This window comes from Quercus robur, chromosome 8, assembly GCF_932294415.1.
Source record: "Quercus robur chromosome 8, dhQueRobu3.1, whole genome shotgun sequence".
In the NCBI taxonomy this organism is placed as follows: domain Eukaryota; kingdom Viridiplantae; phylum Streptophyta; class Magnoliopsida; order Fagales; family Fagaceae; genus Quercus; species Quercus robur.
The window spans coordinates 2,586,948-2,609,566 of NC_065541.1; the positions used below are offsets into that span (position 1 = coordinate 2,586,948).

A 22,619-nucleotide genomic window follows, 5' to 3' on the forward strand; every position below is an offset into this window, starting at 1 on the left:
AGTTCAATTTTGTATGTAAAAATTGTGATTTGAAATGCCACATTGGTCTTTGATTGTTCAAGTCTATTTTTTTGGCTTGGCCGTGTACGTAGGAGTTGCGACAAAAGGGAAAAAATTATTAGGCCCGTTAGACGGTGTATATTTGTCTCTCTGAAACGATCGATTGTGGGACATTCTCATTTGAGAGAATTAATGGACAAAACAATTTTTCGTAAATGAGGGAGCAAAGACCAACGTGATACTCGTTTGTCAAAGTTGGACAAAAGTCATATTCTTTTCATATTTTTCTTTTTGTGAGTGACTCTAATTAAAGTATTAATATTTAACTCCTTTTTTTTTTTTTTTAAAAAAACATTTTAATGCCATGTTTAGATGGAATGAGATGGGAGGAGAGGAAAGAAAAATGATAGTTTATTATAGCTTTATGTTAGTTCAAAGAGGGTTTTTTTGGAAAACATTTCATGGGTTTTAAATTAGTGCTTGAATATGTCTGAAGTATTAGTTAATTATATAGCTTTATGTGAGTTCAATTTAGAGATTTAATTCCTATAAAAATAAAAAAATAATAAAAAATAAAAAATAAAAAAACTTAGAGATTTAATGAAGTACAAATTGAAATAATTTGAAATGAGATGATATATAATTTATTTAGTTTAATTTAAAATTAAACTCAAACTTTACTAGGCTTATAGTATAATTATCCCTATTTTTCCCTAATCAATACTTTGTTGGCTTTTTTTTTTTAGGGTTCTCAATTAGTTTTTAATTAAGTCTCAAGTGTAGTTTATTATATAGCTTTATGTTCATCTTACTAGAGATTCAATAAAAGTAAAAACTGCAATCATTTGAAACAAGACTATGTATGATAAGATACAACTTTTGGTTTGATTTAAAATTAAATTCAAACTTTAGTAGGGTTGATCATATACTTATCCCTGTTCTTCCCTAATCAATGGATGCAGTACATGCATTTATAATTACATAGCTTATAACTCTACGATTATGATATGAAAAAAGTTTTTTCACATTAGTGGTTTAACAAATACTTAGAATACTAGCAAAGTCCATATTGCAACAATCAGGGCATTACATTCATGAAACAAAAAGATGGGGAAATTGTCTATTCCTTTTGCACTGAAGCATCAAATTCCTCAACATACATGATTGTTTAAAAAAAAAAAAAAAAAAAAAAAGAGAGAGAGAGAGTAAAATTCTCAGCTCATAGATCACATGATGGAGCAGAAACTTGGATCAGGATCATAGACTACTTCACAGAACATGGGAACTGGTGGATATTGATGGAACACTAGCGCATGTTCTTCAGGATTATTTGGATTCTTATCCTCCTTTGGCTTTTCCTTCTCTTCCGCCGGCTTTTCTTTCTCCTTCACTTCTTCAACGCTCAAAATGGCGGCACCTTTGGAAAGCTTCTTCCTCAACGAGCTGGTCAAGTTAGCGGAGTCCACACCTTCGCCAATCACCACCAATTGATCTTTATCAGACCCTTCTACTGCCACTGAGATCACACCTGTAGAATCAACGCACATTATACACAAGTTCCTTAGCAATGGTTTCTCAAAAGCTCAAATAAAAATTGAGCGTTTGATGCTAACCATTAGTGTTGCTAGCAATCTTCATGGCCTTGATTCTGCATTTTTCACAGGTCATTTGCACTCGGATAATAATTTTTTGCTACATGCACCATAAAATAAAAGGCACAGTAAGTAATTAATTTCTAAAATATACCAAAGCTTTTCTTGTTTTATAAAGCTAAAAGGCAAATAAAGCTTCAGAAAATTTGCTTTTGGTGCAATCTTCGTGAAATTTACGAGGGTTTACCTTCATGTTTTGGAGGAGGAAAAAGCAACGTAGCGCACTCTATGAGAGAACTCTGATGGGCTTAAACTGTGTTAACGGAGAGAGAAATTGTAGAACTATAAATATATAGCTTAGTGGAAAATGCACATGCAATACATAAGCTCCAATAATAAATGAAGGATCCGTTTGGATATAATTTATTTTGCTGAAAACTGAAAACAATATAATAAAATAATTTTTAAATGTGTGAATAGTGACATGGGACCCATTTTAATGTTTTTTTTAATAAAGTGTTTGTGTGTCACGTGAACAGGGCATGAAACCTACTAAACAATGCTCTATGTCTATTGAAACGCATGCATAAATAAAATAAAAAAAGAAGAAACGCCAAATGTGAATGCACAGACGCAATCAGCTGAATCCAAACATATACGAAGTGCTCCAAGAAAAAAACTTCTTCCAAGTATGTGGGTGCTATAGTTCTTTCAATATGGCCACTATTTTTTTGGAGGGGGGGGGGGGGTGTCGGAATCTGCTTTTGCCCCTAATTTTAAAACTATGCAATAAAATGCCCCTATTTTTTTAACTCAATTTGTAAAACTCGATACTATCAAAATCGAGTTCTGTGTATATTTTTAAGTGTAACTTGATATTAGCAATATCAAGTTTCACTTAATTTTTTTTTTTAAAAATCAAGTGGTAAAATATGATTGCTAATGTTGAGTTTCACCTGTAACTCGATTTTGTTAAAATCGAGTTTCAAAAAGAGGGGTATTTTGCTAAATAATTTCAAAACAGAAACATTTTACTGTATAGTTTGTAAATTAGGGACAAATGCCCATTTTCCCCCACTATTTTGCATTACAACTAAATCGTATCACTTTATCAAGTGAATACAGGGTTCAAATTAAATCAGATTATACTTCGGTATTGTGATTAGAAATTAAATTCAATAAGAACATTATATGAAAGATCCTATTATGCCTTTTAATAATATCGCATTAGATTTTTGCAAATAAAATATTAGAAGGTAATACACATAATCACATCCCATTAAAACTCTACTACCTCTTATAATCGAAGATTAAAACCCAAACTAAGCTTAATTATGTTACATGCTGAGATGCTGCTGGGCTGAAAAGCCACGGCACTGGACCTACCGTCCGTGTCATTTGGGAACAAATGAATCAAACCCTCTCAAAAGAAAAATATTTGGAAAAATACTAGTACAGATTCTATATTCCTATTATACACATTCTTTCACATAAGCTTAAAGTCCACAGAAAGCGTGACTTGAAATTCATGATTTCTTAGACTTCAAGTCACAGTTTCTGTGCACTTTAAGCATATGTATAAGAATGTATATAATATATAGGATGTGTATAACAAATACTACCTAAATATGAATAGTTGTTTTGCGTGTTGTGTGGGAACCATATGATGGTCAATATGAAACCATGAAGCATAGTTTCTTCATTAGGTTCAATACAAAAACATTCACCAAGGGCCTATTTGGTATGCAATTTTAAACAACAGTTTTCAGTGTTTAGACACTAAAAAACTATTGCCAAAAAAAAAAACATGTTTAGTAAGAGTGTTTAATTAAGAGCGTTCGAGTTACAGTTCTCAATGTAAGTTGTTTAAACTCTATATTTTGAAAACACTAGAACATATTTTAGTTTTTGAATAGCATTATGCAATGACATTGTTGTAAATATTTTGAAGATTATGGGACCACTAATAAGACAACACACTCTTTCTTTTCTCTCTCCTGCGTGAATATTTTTTATTTTATTTTATTTTTTTTAATTTCTCTCCTGCACAAACAACTAGCTCTGTGACCCCCCACCCCCCCCCCCCCCCCCCCCGCCCACCTGATCTTTCTCCCATCTAGCTTCATACTCCTTCCGTCCCACTTTGTTTGTCCTCTATTCCATTTTTGGATGTCCCAAAATATTGTCCTGTTTCTAAAAATAAGAGTCATTAATTTACTAATGTTCCTATTATACCCCTATTTACTAATGTTCCTATTAATAATTCAATTTTTTTATAAATTTATTTAAGGGTAGTTTTGGAAACTTATACATTTTTAAAAGGTAGACAAGATAATAAATGATGTTCCCTTAAAAAAATTGACTTTTTAAAAAGGACAAACAAAGTGGGACTGAGGGAGTATATGGTTTCATATTTCTCTTATATTTGTTAACCAATCAAATTGAAATTTGGTTTAGGGATTAAACCCAAAACTTGAGATTCTAAACAAAATATTTCAAAATATCAAAGTGCAATAAAACCCATACCACCACTAATAACACCACTTTATTCTCTATCATTAATAACTTGTCACACTGACAATCGTGAAAAATCAATCTAATTGTGGCACCTTTTTAGTTGTCTCATTAAGAATAACTCTTTAAAAAAAAAAAAAAAACTAATAAATTTATTTAAGGGTAGTTTTGTAAACTTATACATTTTTATAAGGTAGACAAAATAATAAATGATGTTCTCTTAAAAAGTTTGATTTTTCAAATAGGACAAACAAATTGGGACGGAGGAAGTAACTCTGAAATCTTTAAACACAACGAAACTTAGGGGCCGTTTGGTATAATAGTTTAAGCAACACTTTTTAGTTTTTAAACGACATTACACGTATTTCTACACACTTTTTCATCTACACGTATTTTTAAAAAAATATATAAATAACATTATTAGAACAATGTTACCAAACAGCCCCTTACTTTTCATAATTGTGACAATGGAGGCATTACAATGATGTTTTAAGGTGTATTAATCTAATTAAGAAGTCTTTTCACTTTTTTTTTCTTTTTTCTTTTTTTTTAATGAAGTTTCCTTAGTACTGTTTTTCTATATTTAAAAAAAAGAACATTTTTTTCATGTTGGCAAAATTGTATATAAAATAAACTCTAGTTCAAAACCACCTTATAGAAATTTGATTTTATGGAACTATAATAAGGATTTTGATGCATGTATGAATGATTGCAGGTCACTAATGCAGAGAATCCTTAACTGCCAAATCCTCCATACCTACATGCGACAGGGAAGCAAACTAGAGTACAGATGCCTAAGCCAATATGAAATGTACTCACCACCTTAGAGACCAACTAGTGCGATTGGACAAAACAGCTCCCATGATAAGTCAATAAAAAGGATTTTGGAGAAGGTAAATAACTGATTTTTTAAATAAATAAATAAAACCCTTGGTTTGAGGGGAGCTTTTTGTAAAATAAAAAAATAGGTCTAACATCTCATTGTACCCTAAATTGGTTGAAATGACACGGGGATGAGATATTATCCCTTGTAGACATACGACTCATTTAAATAATATTTAATATGAGTGACAGTAGGTGAGTGTAATAAATACAAATGTAAGAAGAAATGAAATAGCTAGTGATCATCATATATATATGAAGAGCTGCTAGGCACCCCCAAGCTTGCGCTTCACGGGATTATGATTAGGTTGGCAATTAATATAGGTTGGATATAGTACACAGTTTGGGGAAGGTAGATGGGTCAGGTTCAGAGGTCGAGCGCAATTCTTACTAACTTATTCAACAAAAGCCCGTTCAAACAACATGCTTAACCTATCTAAAGGAAGGCATTATTGATTGAGGCTATTGGTTTAACTTGTTCATGTTTGATGGTTTGACCCATGGGTTGAGTGACTTTAGGCAATCTCTTTCAATTGAGACAAATTGTTTTGTTTTTGTTTTTGTTTTTTTTTCAAATAAGTTTTCAATTTCTTTTGGTTTTGAAAACACTTTTTATATTTACATGTTTCCAATAGTATATTTATTATTTAGAAAACAACTAAAACTTTTTTTTTTCCAATCTCAAGAATAAATTCTTTAGAAAAGTCTATATAAAAATCAAATCAAACGGTAATATATTTCAGGCATTGGCCAAAATAATAACCAAACAAGAACTATAATCTAACCCATCTCAAGGTAACACTCGAATCAACATAATGCATTGAACTTAAAAAAATAAAAAAATAAAAAAATAAAAGAAAAAGAAAAAGAAAAGAAAATTCTGATCTCATAGACGGAATTTGCAAGAATCAGAAAAAAATGTAGATCTCATGATGGAGCAGTAACTAGGAATATATAATTACGTACCATCTTGACAATATATTGTTTCGAAATGCCAAAAAGCTAGGATTGATTTGGTACTAACCATCTGCTATTGCTGCAATCTTCATGGCCATTTGCACCCTCTGTTAGAAAATATATTCCATCATCCATAAGAAAAATGTTATCAAGAAGTGAGTGGCGACGCCACGTTGAGGGCAGGGTGTTCTTGGGAACACCCTACCCTGAAAAAAAAAAATTATATATAATAGTTAAAATTTTTTTATTTGTTCACCTTAAAAAAAAAAATAGGAACACCCTCAAGCAGAATCAGGAACACCCTCAAAATTTTTATGTCAAACAAATTTTGAACTAAAATCTAAAAAAAAAAAAAATGTAAGAGAGAGAGTGTGAAAGAGTGAGACGGGTAAAAAACTGAAGGTGACCTTTGATAATTCTTTGAGCTTGAGGTGGATTACACATGAAACTTCGACCTTCACAATGTTCACATATTTGCAGCACAGAGAGAATGGGTGGCAAAGAGACTGTGGTGCCTTGTAAGATAGAAGTATAAAACACAGAGATAGAGAATTTGAAAACTAGGGGCTCTATCCGGGTAAACATGGTGGGATTAGGTGGGGGCAGGTGAAATATTAAATGCGCACCCAAGCAAATATTGACACGTTTTTTCTTTTCTAGCAAATAGTGTCCTTTAGGCAAAAATCTAATATCAGCTGACAATTAAAAATAGGAGTACCACTTGTTTTTTTTTTTTTTTTTAAAAAAAACACATTTTTAAAAAAGACACCCAATTAATGGTATATAAACCACATTGTTCATTTCTTTTTTTTCTTTTTCTTTTTTCCTTTTGAGATTTTTTGGTGTACAGAATGTAAATTTGTTTTGGTTTTAAGTACTTTTTTTTTTTTTTTTTTTAGCACAAACTTCATGCCGGTCAGATCTTGAATTTTAGCCAATATTTATCGGAACGTCCCGAAATAGACCGAAATGACTCAAAATTTTTTCAAAGTAAAATAGGAACACCCTAGATAAAATTTCTAGAGTCGCCATTGTCAAGAACTTACAAACATTACGTTGAAAAGGTGACATAATTGTTAATGAAGCACATCTCTTCTTTCTGAACAAACCTAACCTCCCCAAGCATCAATGAAGTGGACCAAATGAATTGAAGCAGATAGAAGTGGACCGAAATGGACTAAAATGGACCGAAATAAACCAAAGTAGACTGAAATAATCATAATAGACCAAATTAGACCGAGTGGACTGAAGTGGAATGAATAGACTAAATGGATTGAAGTGGACCGAAATGAGAAGCATAGACCAAATTAGACAAAATAGACCGAAGTAGACTAAATGGACTGAATGAACTAAAGTGGATCGAAATGGACTGAATGGACCTAATTAGTAGACCAAACTGGATTGACATGAATCGAACCGGACCAACATAGACCAAAGTTTACCAAAATGGATTGAATAAACCGAAATGCTAGGCTAATGTGGTTTTACAGGAACGTAGCAATATTAAATGCTACAATTTAGCTTTTAGATAATAATATAGGAAACGTAAAATAATTATTTTAACTCTAGATGTGTAAAATTACCACTTTTCCCTTTGGACATTTAAAATTAGAAAATTAGGACTCTTCCATTATTTTGAAATGGTGTTTGTATAATCTTCAAGCTTTTCATTGTTTTCAAATGTAGATTGGGCTGAAAGTGTTGATAATCTACAATACTCTGGTGGGTTTGTTATTTTTCTTGGCTACAATCTCATATTGTGGTCCTCCAAGAACCATTGGTGTCTTATTTCCCATTGTGCCTACACTTTGATGTGAAAATATTAGTGTCACTCACTAATCTTATTGCGAAACATTAGGTATTCATTTTGTAAGTGGCAACGTTACTGGTAAGGATCTTCAAGTGTGTTTATTTCTATCAAACAACTTGTCAACATCATGATCAAAAGGTTTTTCCTCTTATCGTTTTGGGACAAAATTGGCTTCTGCCCTTTCCGAGCAAAATAAATAGCATTCTACCTCCTTTCCCAAACTAATTAGGAAAATGTTCATCTTTTGAAACTCAACTTTTTCAAAATTGAGTTAAGTCTTATAGTAACGTTTTTAAGGATCTATAGTGACGTTTTTAAGGACCTATAGTGGCGTTTTTTAACTCAAGCTCCATGAAATCGAGTTATAGGTAAAAAAAATTGCATGTAACTCGACTTCATGGAGATCCAATTACAAAACGTCATTATAAGTCATTAAAACGTCACTATAGGCTCCTTAAAACCCCACTATAGGGCTCCAGATTTTTTTTTTTAAACTCGATTTTGAGAAAGTCGAGTTTCAAAAGAGGGAAATTTCCCTAATTAGTTTGGAAAAGGGGGTAGAATGCTATTTATTTTGCCCGAAAAGGATAGAGGCCAATTTTGTCCTATTGTTTTGTGTTTTTCCCTGACATGTTGAAACTCTCATTGCATCACATGAACCTTCAACTTGATGGGATGACGGGACATAGTAGATAATGTGCATTGAATTTGTATTTTTGAATCATTGATTGTTAAAGATAGTTCACTACAACAAAGTTGATTTTTTTTTTTTTTATTGGTTAAAATGCTTGAAAAACGTATTAAAAGCCCTCAAAAAATATTATTTTGAGGGTTTAACTGATCCTTAATGACCTTTGAAACAAATTCCCTCAAAATGGAAATTTTTACGGCCTTCGTGACCCTTGAAACCGAAATTTCAACATCCTACATGACCCTTGAAACAAATGTTTTATCTTTATCAAGGTTTGACAACCTTTGAAAAATTTAAAAGGGATAAAAGAACCATAACCTTTTTTTGAGGGTCTCCCAACCCTCAAAATAAGGTTTTTCTCTTTTTTTTTTTTTTAAAAAAAAAAAAAAATGAAAACCCACAGCCATGCACATAGACTTTGAAGAACCACATATTAAAAAATCTATATTATACCAAAGCACAAATATCAAAACAAAATTCAATTAGCTTTCCAAGTTACTACATTCTTGAAGTTTATGTAGACATTTTCGTATTAACATAAAGGAATTTAGTATTTTAACTAAAAAAAAAAAAAAAAAAAAAGGAAGAAGAAGAAGAGAAATGAATCAGTACAAGAACCATGCATGATCAAAATTCTAATCTTAATATTATTCTATTTCAATGCAAAACAACCTAACGTACTAATGTTTAAAGGGTCTCAAATAAAGGATTTTGCCTTCTCGTGGTACTTCTCAAAGAATGATGCATAGCCACCAACTTTCCCTTGCATTAAGAACTGCAAGGAAATAAACAAACCAATTAATCATGCACTTGTTAAATGGTTGAGGTGTTTGATTGAAAATTTGTCATACAATGAAGTCCATATGAAGAAATGAATCTTGATCTCCTATGAAGAAATTACAAGTCACTTTCTTAAGGAAAAAACACATACGGAGATGAAAGAAAATCCAAACTACCAGACATATTATGCAACAATAAACAAACTATAAAACCGAGGATAATTAAACTGCAAGAGCATTGTAGGAAGTTCCTTGAGAAATACCTCCAGCAACTGAAACATGAACTTCATATCAACAAGACTCTATATGGTCTCACAATAAACACTGCCAAGATAATTCAGTGGAAAAGATAATTGGAAGAGAAGTCCATTCACCATGACCTGCACCATGACATTAATCCATCCACCATGGTCACCACCAGCTACTTCAATTCGAGCTCTTTCATCATCTCTACCTGGACTATGATCTTCTGTTAGTTCAGTAGCTGAAAGACTGGCTGTCAAGTCACCTGTCATTTTCATGTAAACATACAAATATTCAATTATTAGGTTAAAATAAGGTGAAGTTTTATACTCCTTTACTTGATGTACAACTAATGCTTAGGAAAGTCCTATTTCAGGTAAAAGCATTAAGAGAAAGGAATTCTTTATCATCTTAGCACATATCTAGAGACACAACTAATTTCAACTCAAATCAGCTAAACCTTTATTCCCATTAATTAGGATCAATTATCTTCTGGATGCAACTGGTTAAAGAGTCAATAATCAATATCACTAATTAACCAAAAAAAAGGGAGATATCTGAGAACCAGTACCCTGACCAGGCTGGATTTTCTTTGTGCATAAAAGGGTCTTTGAGTCACCAACATTGGCAATTAAAATCTTCTCGTCAAGAGTTTAAGCCATCTCATAGTTTACCCAATATTGTAAGGCAAAGAGTATCAATGATCACCTCAAATGCTACTGCTTGTTTGACTTGTCTTAGGTTACTAGCACTTCCTCAAAAGGGTACAGGTATAGAAGATGCTGTTAACAATATAAACGCATTTTGATATATGCAGGACACAAATAACACAAGATGCCTATAATCTTATCCTATTATGGCCATGCCAAAGCAATATAGTATATATATATTCACTCAAAGTAAATTACATCTTATATGGATAGAAAATAAAACCATAATGAGATAAAATACGCAAAATAGAATAAAGATGTAGTTTAACAAGGTATAGATATCTCATTGATTAAGGTTTATTTGAGCTGGGATTAAGTGATTAACCTTGGACATGACACAAACAACTTGAAAAGGTTGAATGATGCAGGGTACTACTTTTATGGGGAAAATGCCGTTGACAAAGATCAATTTAAAATTGAAATACTTGTGAAGACAGAGCAAAAAAAAAAAATACAGCTGTGAATGCATGTGTGCAAGCAAGCTCATGAATTTACTACCAACATCACTAGATGCATACACTATGCAAAAAAAGAAATGAAGATAATTGATCTCATTGTTTTCTAATGGATGCTATGCAATTTTGTAACTTTTCTAATAGTAGCTGGAGTGGATTGTACATGGTACAAAGGTATCCCACTTGCTTACAAATAGCTATAAAATTGTTATTATACATAGAAGTTACCTCTGATGGTGATTGTTTATTGCTGCAAAAGCAGATTGGACTACTTATTAAATTGATATCATTGCATGCTCAGGTGGCTTCTAACTGTAAAGAATGGCTCTGCTTGTCTTTGTATGCCTAGTTTGAATACTGAAGCGCATATGCTTGGTCGTTGTACTAATCATGTAATTTCCTTTTTAACTTTGCTCTTGTTACGTATTTTTGCTTTGATTTTTGTCTTTATAACGTGTGTAACTAACTTCATAGCATATATGCAGTATGATCTCACTATTTCACAACATAGAACAGAACAATCGTGGCCCTGTATACTCATTGCCCATTTCACAATTAAAATATTTGGATTCTCCATCAGTGTCTTTCACAATTTAAATATAAAAAATTGGATGACAGGTATTGCAGAGGATTTTATGATGTTTTCCTTTTGTGTGCACCACAAATGGTTTGCCTCAAAGGCTGCATTGCCAAGCAATCTTTAACATGCCTGCAATTGCCTTAGCTGAAACTCATTCCTATCTGCTGATAGGTAACTCAAGAAGCCTTGAAGTACTTTTTTGCTAAACCACAAGAAGTTACAGAACTTCTTTCTATTTTTGTTAATTATGGTTGTAATTAACAAAAAAAACCACAATTGTGATCGCGATCGCAATTGCAATCGCGATCGCAGCGGTATAAGTACTTATAGGTAGTGCTTTAAAAAACGTAGGAAATTTATGAAATGTTAAATCATATAAACAAATACAGCAAAATCTCCTAGATTTAAACAAAGTTTGGGATCTAATTAAATAATTATTTCAATTTCGTATTTAATTAAAAAAAAATGGAGCTGAAGTTATAGGTAATCATCCAAAAGCGCGGTAAATTCCTGAAAAATCAAATCGATAAACAAACACAACAAAATCTTCCAAAAATCAAAGAAAATGAAGCTTGAAGAAGCAAATTAAATAATTACTTCAGAATAAAACACACCGTGACCGAGAGAGACGAAGTCACAAAGAGAACACCGAGCTTAGATTGAGAGAGACAAAGAGACACGAACTTGAGCTTGAATGCTATGTAATTTCCATGATTGCCGAGCTTAGTTTTTTAGCTTCAGGCTATCGTATAGCATATTCTTTTGTTTTTTGAAATATTTTTTTGAATTTTTTTTCAAGAGTTGAAAATTTTTTAGGGTATGTTTATTAGGGGTTGTGAATTTAAGAGGATTTACATTTTAGTGACAAAATTAACCAATTTTTATATATTTATTTCAAGGGTTGTGTTAATTATTTTTCAAGGATTGTGTTTATTATTTTGAAGGTCCTTAATAAATCTAGTAATAGTCATATTTTAGTGTTTATTTGGACAAATTTTAGTAACCCTTGAAAAAAAAAAGAGTCGAATCAGGTCATGTTGTTTGTAGTATTAGTGGGTTTATAATATAACTTCGTATTATTTTATGTATTGGTATAGAAGGCCCAATTATGTAATAAGCCATATACACGTAATCCTATGGCATCTAAACTCAGTAGAAGTATATATACTCTACTAAGTTTAATAGTGTTCATTGTACAATACACTGATAATATCAAAGAAGTGGTTGTCAAAGACTCTCTCCATGGAGGTCGACGTTCTGACGAACTATGTACGTATTCTTTCTCTTTTATACTTCTGCTCACTACAATTTTCTATTTCTCTTTTAATTTCAACAGATCTGCTGTATATATTATCATGGACTTCCTCTTATACCTAAGACTGTATGTGAGTGTGGCATTGCTGATCAGTTGCAGCCAAATTAAAGGAACTCATTGTGAATGATGAAAATTTTATTTGAAAGCTGATGGACCTGTTTAGAATCTGTAAAAACTTTGAGAATATTAATTATCTTCACTCCAGAGGACCATCTTAATTTTTTACTTGAGCCCGTTATTTTTTCTTTATTAAAGGATGAAAGTACCTTTATTCAGGAATTGTTTGCTAGGTTGAGATCTTTCACATCAGAGAGTTTGAAACTTTATTCTTGGACTAGCTTTTTGGGCTTTGAAAGACCTGGAATGTTATGGTTTTGAGTCTAGACCTAAGCTTGAAGCTGAGTGTGATGAGTGGTTAATAATTCTCCATGTCATGCATGATTTTTTTTTAATACACAATATGCAGACACGATCTTGACCAGGAAGATCTGAAAGTGAACCTCTTCAACGAATATGTGAATACTTGATAATTGGAGATACTTTCTCAAATGGCCAATCAGCACCTTAATCTGAAAGCACTGGAGTTTAAAAAGTTTATACACTTTTAGAGGATGATTGAGGAATTCAGATGAACGGTTAAGATTGTAGGATTTGGTAGGTGAGATTCAAGAGTATAGCTAAGGATGACTTGTAGTTTTTGTGAAACTTTATAGTAAAGTTCAATTTTGTATGTAAAAATTGTGAGTTGAAATGTCACGTTGGACTTTGATTGTTCAAGTCTATTTTTTTGGCTTGGCCGTGTACGTAGGGCTTAGGACAAAAGGGAAAAAATTATTAAGCCAGTTGGATTGGGATCTATCTGTCTCTCTGAAACGATTGTGGGACATTCTCATTTGAGGGAATGGACAAAACAATTTTTCGTGAATGTGGGAGCAAAGACCAACGTGATAATCGTTCGTCAAAGTTGGACTAAAGTCATATTCTTTTCATATTTTTATTTTTGTGAGTGACTCTAATTAAAGTATTAATATTTAACTCTCTTTTTTTAACATTTTAATGCCATGTTTAGATGGAATGAGATGGGAGGAGAGGAGAGAAAAATGATAGTTTATTATAGCTTTATGTTAGTTCAAAGGATAGTTTGAGGGTTTATTTTTGGAAAACATTTCATGGGTTTTAAATTAATACTTGAATAAGTCTGAAGTATAGTTTATTATATAGCTTTATGTTAGTTCAATTTAGAGATTTAATTCCTATAAAAAAAACTTAGAGATTTAATGAAGTACAGATTGCAATAATTTGAAATGAGATGATGTATAATTTATTTAGTTTAATTTAAAATTAAACTCAAACTTTACTAGGGCTTATAGTATAATTATCCCTATTTTTCCCTAATCAATACTTTGTTGACTTTTTTTTTTTTTTTTTGAGGGTTCTCAATTAGTTCTTAATTAAGTCTCAAGTGTAGATTATTATATAGCTTTATGTTAGTTCATCTTAATAGAGATTCAACAAAAGCACAAATTGCAATCATTTGAAATAATACTATATATACTACCACACATCTTTGGTGCAGTGGTTACTTTACAAGTATAAATGCTTGTAGGGTGTGGGAAGCAATAACCTAAATTCAAGTCTCCAGGAAGGAGTTTTACATACATGTACACTAAGATTAGGTTAAAGTAAAAATTTAATCTTGTATAACAAAAAAAAAAAAAAAAAAAAGGAAAAAAAAAGAAACAAGACTATGTATGATAAGATACAACTTTTAGTTTGATTTAAAAAATTAAGCTCAAACTTTAGTAGGGTTGATCATATAATTATCCCTGTTCTTCCCTTATCGATGTGTGCAATACATGCATATTATAACTCTATGATTATGATATGAAAGAAGATTTTTCATATTAGTGGTTTAACCAATACTTAGATTACTAGCAAAGTCCATATTGCAACAATCAGGGCATTACATTCATGAAACAAAAAGATGGGGAAATTGTCTATTCCTTTTGCACTGAAGCATCAAATTCCTCAACATACATGATTGTTCGAACAGAAAACAAAAAACAAAGAGAGCAAAATTCTCAGCTCATAGATCACATGATGGAGCAGAAACTTGGATCAGGATCATAGACTACTTCACAGAATATGGGAACTGGTGGATATTGATGGAACACTAGCGCATGTTCTTCAGGATTATTTGGTTTCTTATCCTCCTTTGGCTTTTCTTTCTCTTCCGCCGGCTTTTCTTTCTCCTTCACTTCTTCAACGCTCAAAATGGCGGCACCATAGGAAAGCTTCTTCCTCAACGAGCCGGTCAAATTAGCGGAGTCCACATCTTGGCCAATCACCACCAAATGATCTTTATCAGACCCTTCTACTGCTACTGAGATCACACCTGTAGAATCAATGCACGTTATATACAAGTTCCTTAGCAATGGTTTCTCAAAAGCCAAAATAAAAATTGAGTGTTTGATGCTAACCAGTAGTGTTGCTAGCAATCTTCATGGCCTTGATTCTGCATTTTTCACAGGTCATTTGCACCCGGATAATAATTTTTTGCTACATGCACCATAAAATAAAAGACAGAGTAAGTAATTAATTTCTAAAATATACCAAAGCTTTTCTTGTTTTACAGAGCTAAAAGTTAAATAAAGCTTCAGAAAATTTGCTTTTGGTGCAATGTCCGTGAAATTTACGGGGGTTTACCTTCATGTTTTGGAGGAGGAAAAAGCAACGTAGCGCACTCAATGAGAGAACTCCGATGGGCTTAAGCTGTGTTAACGGAGAGAGAAATTGTAGAACTATATATTTATATAGCTTAGTGGAAAATACACATGCAATACGTAAGCTGCAATAATACATGAAGTGCTCCAAGAAAAAAACTTCTTTTAAGTATGTGGGTGCTCCGGTTCTTTTCAATATGGCCACTATTTTTGTATTGAGAAATGATATGTCTACAACATTTTTACAACAAATCCTAAGTGGCAGGTTATTATTGATTGTTATTGTTCAGGCAAAAAAGTAATCTTAGTGTTAGTTTCAAATTTGAACCAATAACAACTAACCACCTATGATTTATTGTAAAAATATTGTAGACGTAACATCTCTTTTTTGCATTACAACTAAATCATACCACTTTATCAAGTGAATACAAGGTTCAAATTAAATCAGATTATACTTTCGTATCGTGATTAGAAATTAAATTCAATAAGAACATTATATAAAAGATCCTATTATGCCTTCTAATAATATAGCATTAGATATTTGCAAATAAAATATATATTAGGAGTGTTAATGTATATTATATTATGGGCTTTAGGCCCAATTACCTTTCTTGTATAGCACACTTGTACTTGTACCGCACACTTACTTGTACCGCACACTTACTACACTTTACTTGTACCGCACACTTACGCCTCCTATATAAGGCTCTGATGTATATTCTCTCATTATGAAATACAATACAATCTTCCAGTATTTCTAACATGGTATCAGAGCCACTGCTCTGACTTTTTCTTAGCAGTCTTTTCTGTGTTGGTGTTACTCCACTCTCAACATCGCTTCCGCTATCACAACAGTCGCTGCAGCCTCTCGCCGTTGAAACTCCGACGTCTTCCAGCCGTCGTCCTTGGGTTCCGGACCTGCAGCCGCTGTCGTTGAGTAGTCCAACACTGCACAGAACACTGCACGTGTCAGCGCCGCCACGAATATTGCTCCGATCAAATTTCTGGAGATATCACTGTGTTCGTCTTGAACCGATCTACCCGGCGGTGAAAGCCTTGCAGTAATTAGATACTGCACGCGCCGTCATGCGCGGCTTGATTTTTCTGCGTCAGAGACCCACGCGCCACACGCGCCGTCATCAGTTCCAACTGACATCACCTGTGACGTCATCAGTTCCACGTCAGCTCTAGCTGCGTCAGCATCCACTCATCTGTTGACGTCAGTGCCACATCATCCTGTGACGTCATCTGCTGATCGTTGACCGTTGACTGACCGTTGACTGTTGACCGTTGATTTTGACCGCCCGTTGACTTTTCTCCAGGGTTGACTTTTGCAGTTCAGGTTCTCCTTACCCGGTTTTTCGCGTAGATTTCATTTTTGCATTCTGTTTTTGCATATTGTGTCTCTAAGTGGATAAAAAGGATGTTTTTCTTCCTCGCCCCATCAATACTGTATTGGAGGGGAACAAGAATTACTTATCTTGGTCTCAAGCTATGCGCAGTTTTCTTAAGGGTCGTATGCTCTGGCATTACTGTACTGGTGCAGTCGCCATTCCTGTCAAAGGAGCAAGTGAAGAAGATACTGCCTTTCTTGATCGTATGATTGAATGGGATAGTCACAACCATATGATCCTCACATGGATTCGGAACACTTTCATTCCCTCCATTTCCAACCTGTTGGGCAACTATGATGATGCCAAGTCAGTGTAGGATATGTTGGCCAAAAGGTACTCCACTACTCATGGCTCCATGAAATATTAGTTAGTGGTTGAATTGCATCAACTCAGACAAGCACCAGGGCAATCCATCAATGACTACTATGATTGGCTTCGCTTCATTTGGGACAAAATTGACCTTTCTGATCCAACTTGGGCATGCTCAAAGGATGCTCAACAATATGCTTCCATTAGAGATGAATTTCGCCTCTATGAATTCCTGATGTCCCTTCACAAGGACTTTGAGCCCATTCGAGGCCAGCTGCTAAATCGCAGTCCTACTCCCTCTCTTGATACTGCTGTGAATAAGTTGGTTAGAGAAGAAGCTCGTCTTGCAACCCTTCAAGCTCAGAATAAGCTCAATGTTTTGGCTATTACACCTTCTGCTCCACCCATAGAGCAACCTCAACAATCAGGTGATTCCTCTGGCTCTAGCAATCGTCGCAAGCAGACCAACAAAAAGTTCTGCAACTATTGCAAGCGTCCTAGCCACACCATTGAGACTTGTTATCGTTGCAACAAATCTACTGCCGCCGTTGCTAATACTGAGCCTACTCCGCCGATGGCTTCCATTTCAGCTGAGTCCCAGTCTTCTGGATCCACTATCAACCTCTCTCTCACTGAACTACAGGAGATCATAGCTTAGGCAGTTCGTATGGCTGGTAATGCATCTCTTTCCACTGCTCTCTCAGTTCTGCCCGGTAAGTCTCAAACTTGGCTCTTTGACTCTGCCTGTTGCAATCACATGACACCTCACTCCTCCTTATTCTCCAAACTTGACCCTGCACCACACCCTCTAAATATTCATATAGCTGATGGTTCCACCATGCATGGGAATAGTCTAGATTTTGTTTCGACCTCTAACCTCTCTGTTCCTGGAGTCTTCCATGTACCTGACCTATCCTATAATTTGTGCTCTGTGGGACAATTAGCTGAACTAGATTATCGCCTTATTTTTTACTATTCTGGGTGTATTGTGCAGGATCCGAAGACGAGACAAGAGCTTGGGACCGGCCCTAGAGTTGGGCGTATGTTTCCCGTGAACAATCTTCATCTTCCACCTGTTGCTTCTGTTTCTGTTGCTGCTACAGCTTCTTCCTTACCATCTCTTGCACTTTGGCATTCTCGTCTTGGTCATGCATCATCTTCTCGGGTACCACAGTTAGCTTCTAGGGGTCTGTTGGGTTCTGTGTCCAAAGACAATTTTAATTGTACTTCATGTCAGTTAGGAAAACAACCAGCTTTGTCTTTTAATAACAGTGAATCTATTTCTAATAGTATTTTTGAGTTAATTCATTCTGATGTTTGGGGACCTTCTCCTGTTGCTAGTATTGGTGGATCTCGATATTTTGTTGTCTTTATTGTTGATTATTCTCGTTATAGTTGGATATTTCCTATGAAATCTCGTTCTGAAATTTTACCAATATACAACAACTTTGCCAAAATGGTTGAAACCCAATTCTCCAAACGTATCAAAACTTTTCGTTCTGATAATGCTCTTGAATATACTCAATATGCGTTTCAAGCTTTGTTACATTCCTATGGCACTGTGCATCATCTAACTTGTCCAGGTACCTCTCAGCAAAATAGTCGAGCCGAAAGAAAACTTCGTCATATTCTTGACACTGTTCGTGCTCTTCTTCTTTCTGCCAAAGTTCCTGCCCCATTTTGGGGTGAAGCTGCTCTTAATGTTGTTCATGCGATTAATCGCATTCCAAGTGTTGTCATCCATAATCAGACTCCGTATGAGCGTCTCTTTGGGTCACCTCCTGATTATCATCACCTTCGATCCTTTGGATCTGCTTGTTTCGTTCTTCTTCAGCCTCATGAACACAATAAACTTAGCCTCGATCTAGACTTTGTTGTTTCCTTGGTTATGGCGAAACTCAATAAGGGTATAGGTGTTATGATCCTGTCTCTCATCGTCTTCGTGTTTCTCGTAATGTTGTCTTTTGGGAACATCGATTGTTTGTTGAACTCTCTCACTTTCGTTCTTCCCTAACTACCTCCTCTGTTTTAGAAATTTTTCCAGATGAGTCTCTTGTTCCTTCTACAAATACTTTTGATCCTCCTTTAGACCCTTCTCCAGATATTTTTGATGCTACTCCTAGACAGGTTGAAGATGAACAGGTTGATGACGAGCTACCCCACCTAGAGCCTGGGTCCCCTGCTCCTGCTCCGCCTGAAGATCCTCCACAAGACATTCCACATCGCCACTCAACCCGGGTAAGATCCATTCCTACACATTTACTTGACTATCATTGTTACACTGCCCTTGCTACACTTCACGAGCCTCAAACCTATCGTGAGGCCTCCATTGACTCTTTATGGCAGATTGCAATGAAAGAGGAACTTGATGCATTAACCAAAAACCATACTTGGGATCTGGTCACTCTCCCTCCTGGACAGTCTATGGTTGGTTGTAAGTGGATCTATAAGATCAAGACTCGCTCTGATGGGTCCATTGTGCGCTACAAGGCTCGTCTTGTTGCAAAAGGTTTTACATAGGAGTATGGGATTGATTATGAAGAGACCTTTACTCCAGTTGCTCGTATCTCATCTGTTCTTGCCCTCTTAGCTGTTGCTGCTGCTAGTAAATGGGATCTTTTTTAGATGGATGTTAAAAATGCTTTCCTTAATGGGGATTTGAGTGAAGCAGTCTATATGCAACCTCCTCCTAGTCTCTCTGTTGACTCAAACAAGGTTTGTCATCTTTGACGTGCACTTTATGGTCTTAAACAAGCTCCACGAGCTTGGTTTGCCAAGTTTAGCTCCACTATCTTTCGCTTGGGTTACACTGCCAGTCCGTATGAGTCTGCCTTATTTCTTCGTCGTACTGATAAAGGCACCATTTTGCTTCTTCTATATGTGGATGATATGATCATAACTGGTGATGACCTCAGTGGCATTCAAGAACTCAAGGATTTTCTCAGTCAGCAATTTGAGATGAAAGATCTTGGACATCTCAGTTATTTCTTGGGTCTTGAAATTACTCATTCCACAGATGGTCTTTATATTACTCAAGCCAAGTATGCTTCTGACCTTTTATCTCGAGTTGGACTCACTAACAGCAAGACTGTTGACACTCCAGTTGAACTTAATGCGCATTTGACACCCTCGAGGGGGGGGGGAAACCATTGTCTAATCCTTCTCTTTACAGACGATTGGTTGGCAGCCTAGTTTATCTCACAGTTACTCGTCCAAACATCTCCTATGCTGTTCATCAGGTGAGCGAGTATCTGTCTGCTCCACAATCTACTCACTATGCTGCTGTTCTGCGCATTCTTCGATACCTGAAGGGCACTCTCTTCCATGGCCTTTTCTACTCAGCTCAGTCTCCTCTTGTACTTCGTGCATTTTCTAATGCTGATTGGGCAGGGGATCCCACTGATCGCAGGTCCACTACAGGTTATTGCTTTCTCCTTGGTTCTTCTTTAATTTCTTGGTGAAGTAAGAAACAAACCTTTGTGGCCCGCTCCAGTACTGAAGCAGAATATTGTGTCCTTGCTGATACCACATCTGAGCTCCTTTGGCTACGATGGCTTCTTAAGGATTTAGGTGTGTCCACATCCTCTGCTACTCCCCTTTATTGTGACAACCAGAGTGCCATTCATATTGCTCACAATGATGTCTTTCATGAACGGACTAAACACATTGAGATTGATTGTCATTTTATCCGTTATCATCTTGTCCATGGTGCTCTCAAGCTCTTCTCCGTCTCCTCCAAAGATCAACTTACAGATATCTTCACTAAGTCACTTCCTAAGGGACGCACTCGTGATTTGGTTGACAACCTCAAGCTGGTCTCACATCCACCTTGAGTTTGAGGGGGGCTGTTAATGTATATTATATTATATTATGGGCTTTAGGCCCAATTACCTTTCTTGTATAGCACACTTGTACTTGTACTACACTTTACTTGTACCGCACACTTATGCCTCCTATATAAGGCTCTGATGTATATTCTCTCATTATGAAATACAATACAATCTTCCAGTATTTCTAACTAGGAGGAAATACGTACTCAGATTAAAACCCAAACTAAGCTTAATTATGTTACATGCTGAGATGCTGCTGGGCTGAAAAGCCACGGGACTGGACCTACCGTACGTGTCATTTGGGAACAAATTAATCAAACCCTCTCAAAAGAAAATATTTGGAAAAATACTAGTACAGATTCTATATTTTTATTATACACATTCTTTCACATAAGCTTAAAGTCCACAGAAAGCGTGACATGAAATTCATGATTTCTTAGACTTCAAGTCACAATTTTTTTGCACTTTAAGCATATGTATAAGAATGTATATAATATATAGGATGTGTATAACAAATACTACCTAAATATGAATAGTTGTTTTGGGTGTTGTGTGGGAACCATATGATGGTCAATATGAAACCATGAAGCATAGTTTCTTCATTAGGTTCAATACAAAAACATTCACCAAGAGCCTATTTGGTATGCAATTTTAAACAACAGTTTTCAGTGTTTAGACACTGAAAAATTGTTGCAAAAAAAAAAAAATATATATATATATATATATATATATGTTTGGTAAGAGTGTTTGATTAAGAGCGTCTGAGTTACAATTCTCAATTTAGGTTGTTTAAACATTGTATTTTGAAAACACACTAGAACATATTTTAGCTTTTGAATAGCATTATTCAATGACATTGTTGTAAATATTTTGAAGATTATGGGACCACTGATAAGATAACACACTCTTTCTTTTCTCTTTCCTGCGTGAATTTTTTTTTTTTTTTTTTTTTTTTTTTTTTTTTTTTTTTTTTTAATTTCTCTCCTGCACAAACAACTAGCTCTGTGACCCCCCACCCCCCAACCCCCCCGCCCACCTGATCTTTCTCCCATCTAGCTTCATATATGGTTTCATATTTCTCTTATATTTGTTAACCAATCAAATTGAAATTTGGTTTAGGGATTAAACCCAAAACTTGAGATTCTAAACAAAATATTTCAAAATATCAAAGTGCAATAAAACCCATACCATCACTAATAACACCACTTTTTTGTTTATCATTCATAACTTGTCACACTGACAATCGTGAAAAAAATTGTGAGAAAGTTATGTCAGCAAATATACATACTTATTGATTCCAATATGTTGTTATGAATACAAGCTTACTTGTCAAAAAACGCGGAACTATGTTGTCGTGACTCGTGAGGTCAATGGCGAACCTCCTTCCCCTCAAAGGAAAGACTATCTCTACGTACGCCCCAAAAGGTCCACCCCTTCCATAGAAAAAAATATATCCACAACTTCCTCTCAAGTCTCAGCCCCTCCCAGGTTTAATCATCCAATCCACTACAAATATTCTCTAGTATATATTATCAAGAAATAAAAATGTTTTCTAATTCCTATATAAGTCTATTTTTTAGAAGTTACACTATCAAATATCTCCTAACCAACTTCCAAATATTATTTATTTTTTAAATTCATTTTCAATAATGCTATGACATTCTATTTTAGGTTTTTAGGATAAAGTTACCTTTTGAACCATTGGAAGTGAAAGTACGGCAGCAGAAGAAAATGTTGGACACTGTACAATTTTTTAAAGCAAAAATTAGCGTATGTATAGAACATTTAAAAAATAATAATTAGACGTTATTATTATTATAATTTAATTAATTTCA

At 34.6% G+C, this 22,619-nt stretch overlaps 2 protein-coding genes across 2 annotated transcripts; both read right to left on the reverse strand.

Annotated features, from left to right (window-relative positions):
• Positions 1-1,180: 1,180 nt before the first annotated feature.
• On the reverse strand, positions 1,181-1,910 carry LOC126694188 (heavy metal-associated isoprenylated plant protein 47-like). Its single transcript, XM_050390267.1, has 3 exons — positions 1,840-1,910; positions 1,614-1,692; positions 1,181-1,528 (listed from the first exon to the last, which is right to left on the reverse strand). The coding sequence occupies exons 1-3, from the start codon at positions 1,843-1,845 to the stop codon at positions 1,227-1,229; spliced, it is 387 nt and encodes a 128-aa protein (XP_050246224.1). The 5' UTR covers positions 1,846-1,910; the 3' UTR covers positions 1,181-1,226.
• Positions 1,911-14,423: 12,513 nt separating this feature from the next.
• LOC126694187 (heavy metal-associated isoprenylated plant protein 47-like) lies at positions 14,424-15,315 on the reverse strand. Its single transcript, XM_050390266.1, has 3 exons — positions 15,235-15,315; positions 15,009-15,087; positions 14,424-14,923 (listed from the first exon to the last, which is right to left on the reverse strand). Exons 1-3 carry the CDS (start codon positions 15,238-15,240, stop codon positions 14,622-14,624), a joined length of 387 nt encoding a protein of 128 aa, XP_050246223.1. The 5' UTR covers positions 15,241-15,315; the 3' UTR covers positions 14,424-14,621.
• Positions 15,316-22,619: the final 7,304 nt, after the last annotated feature.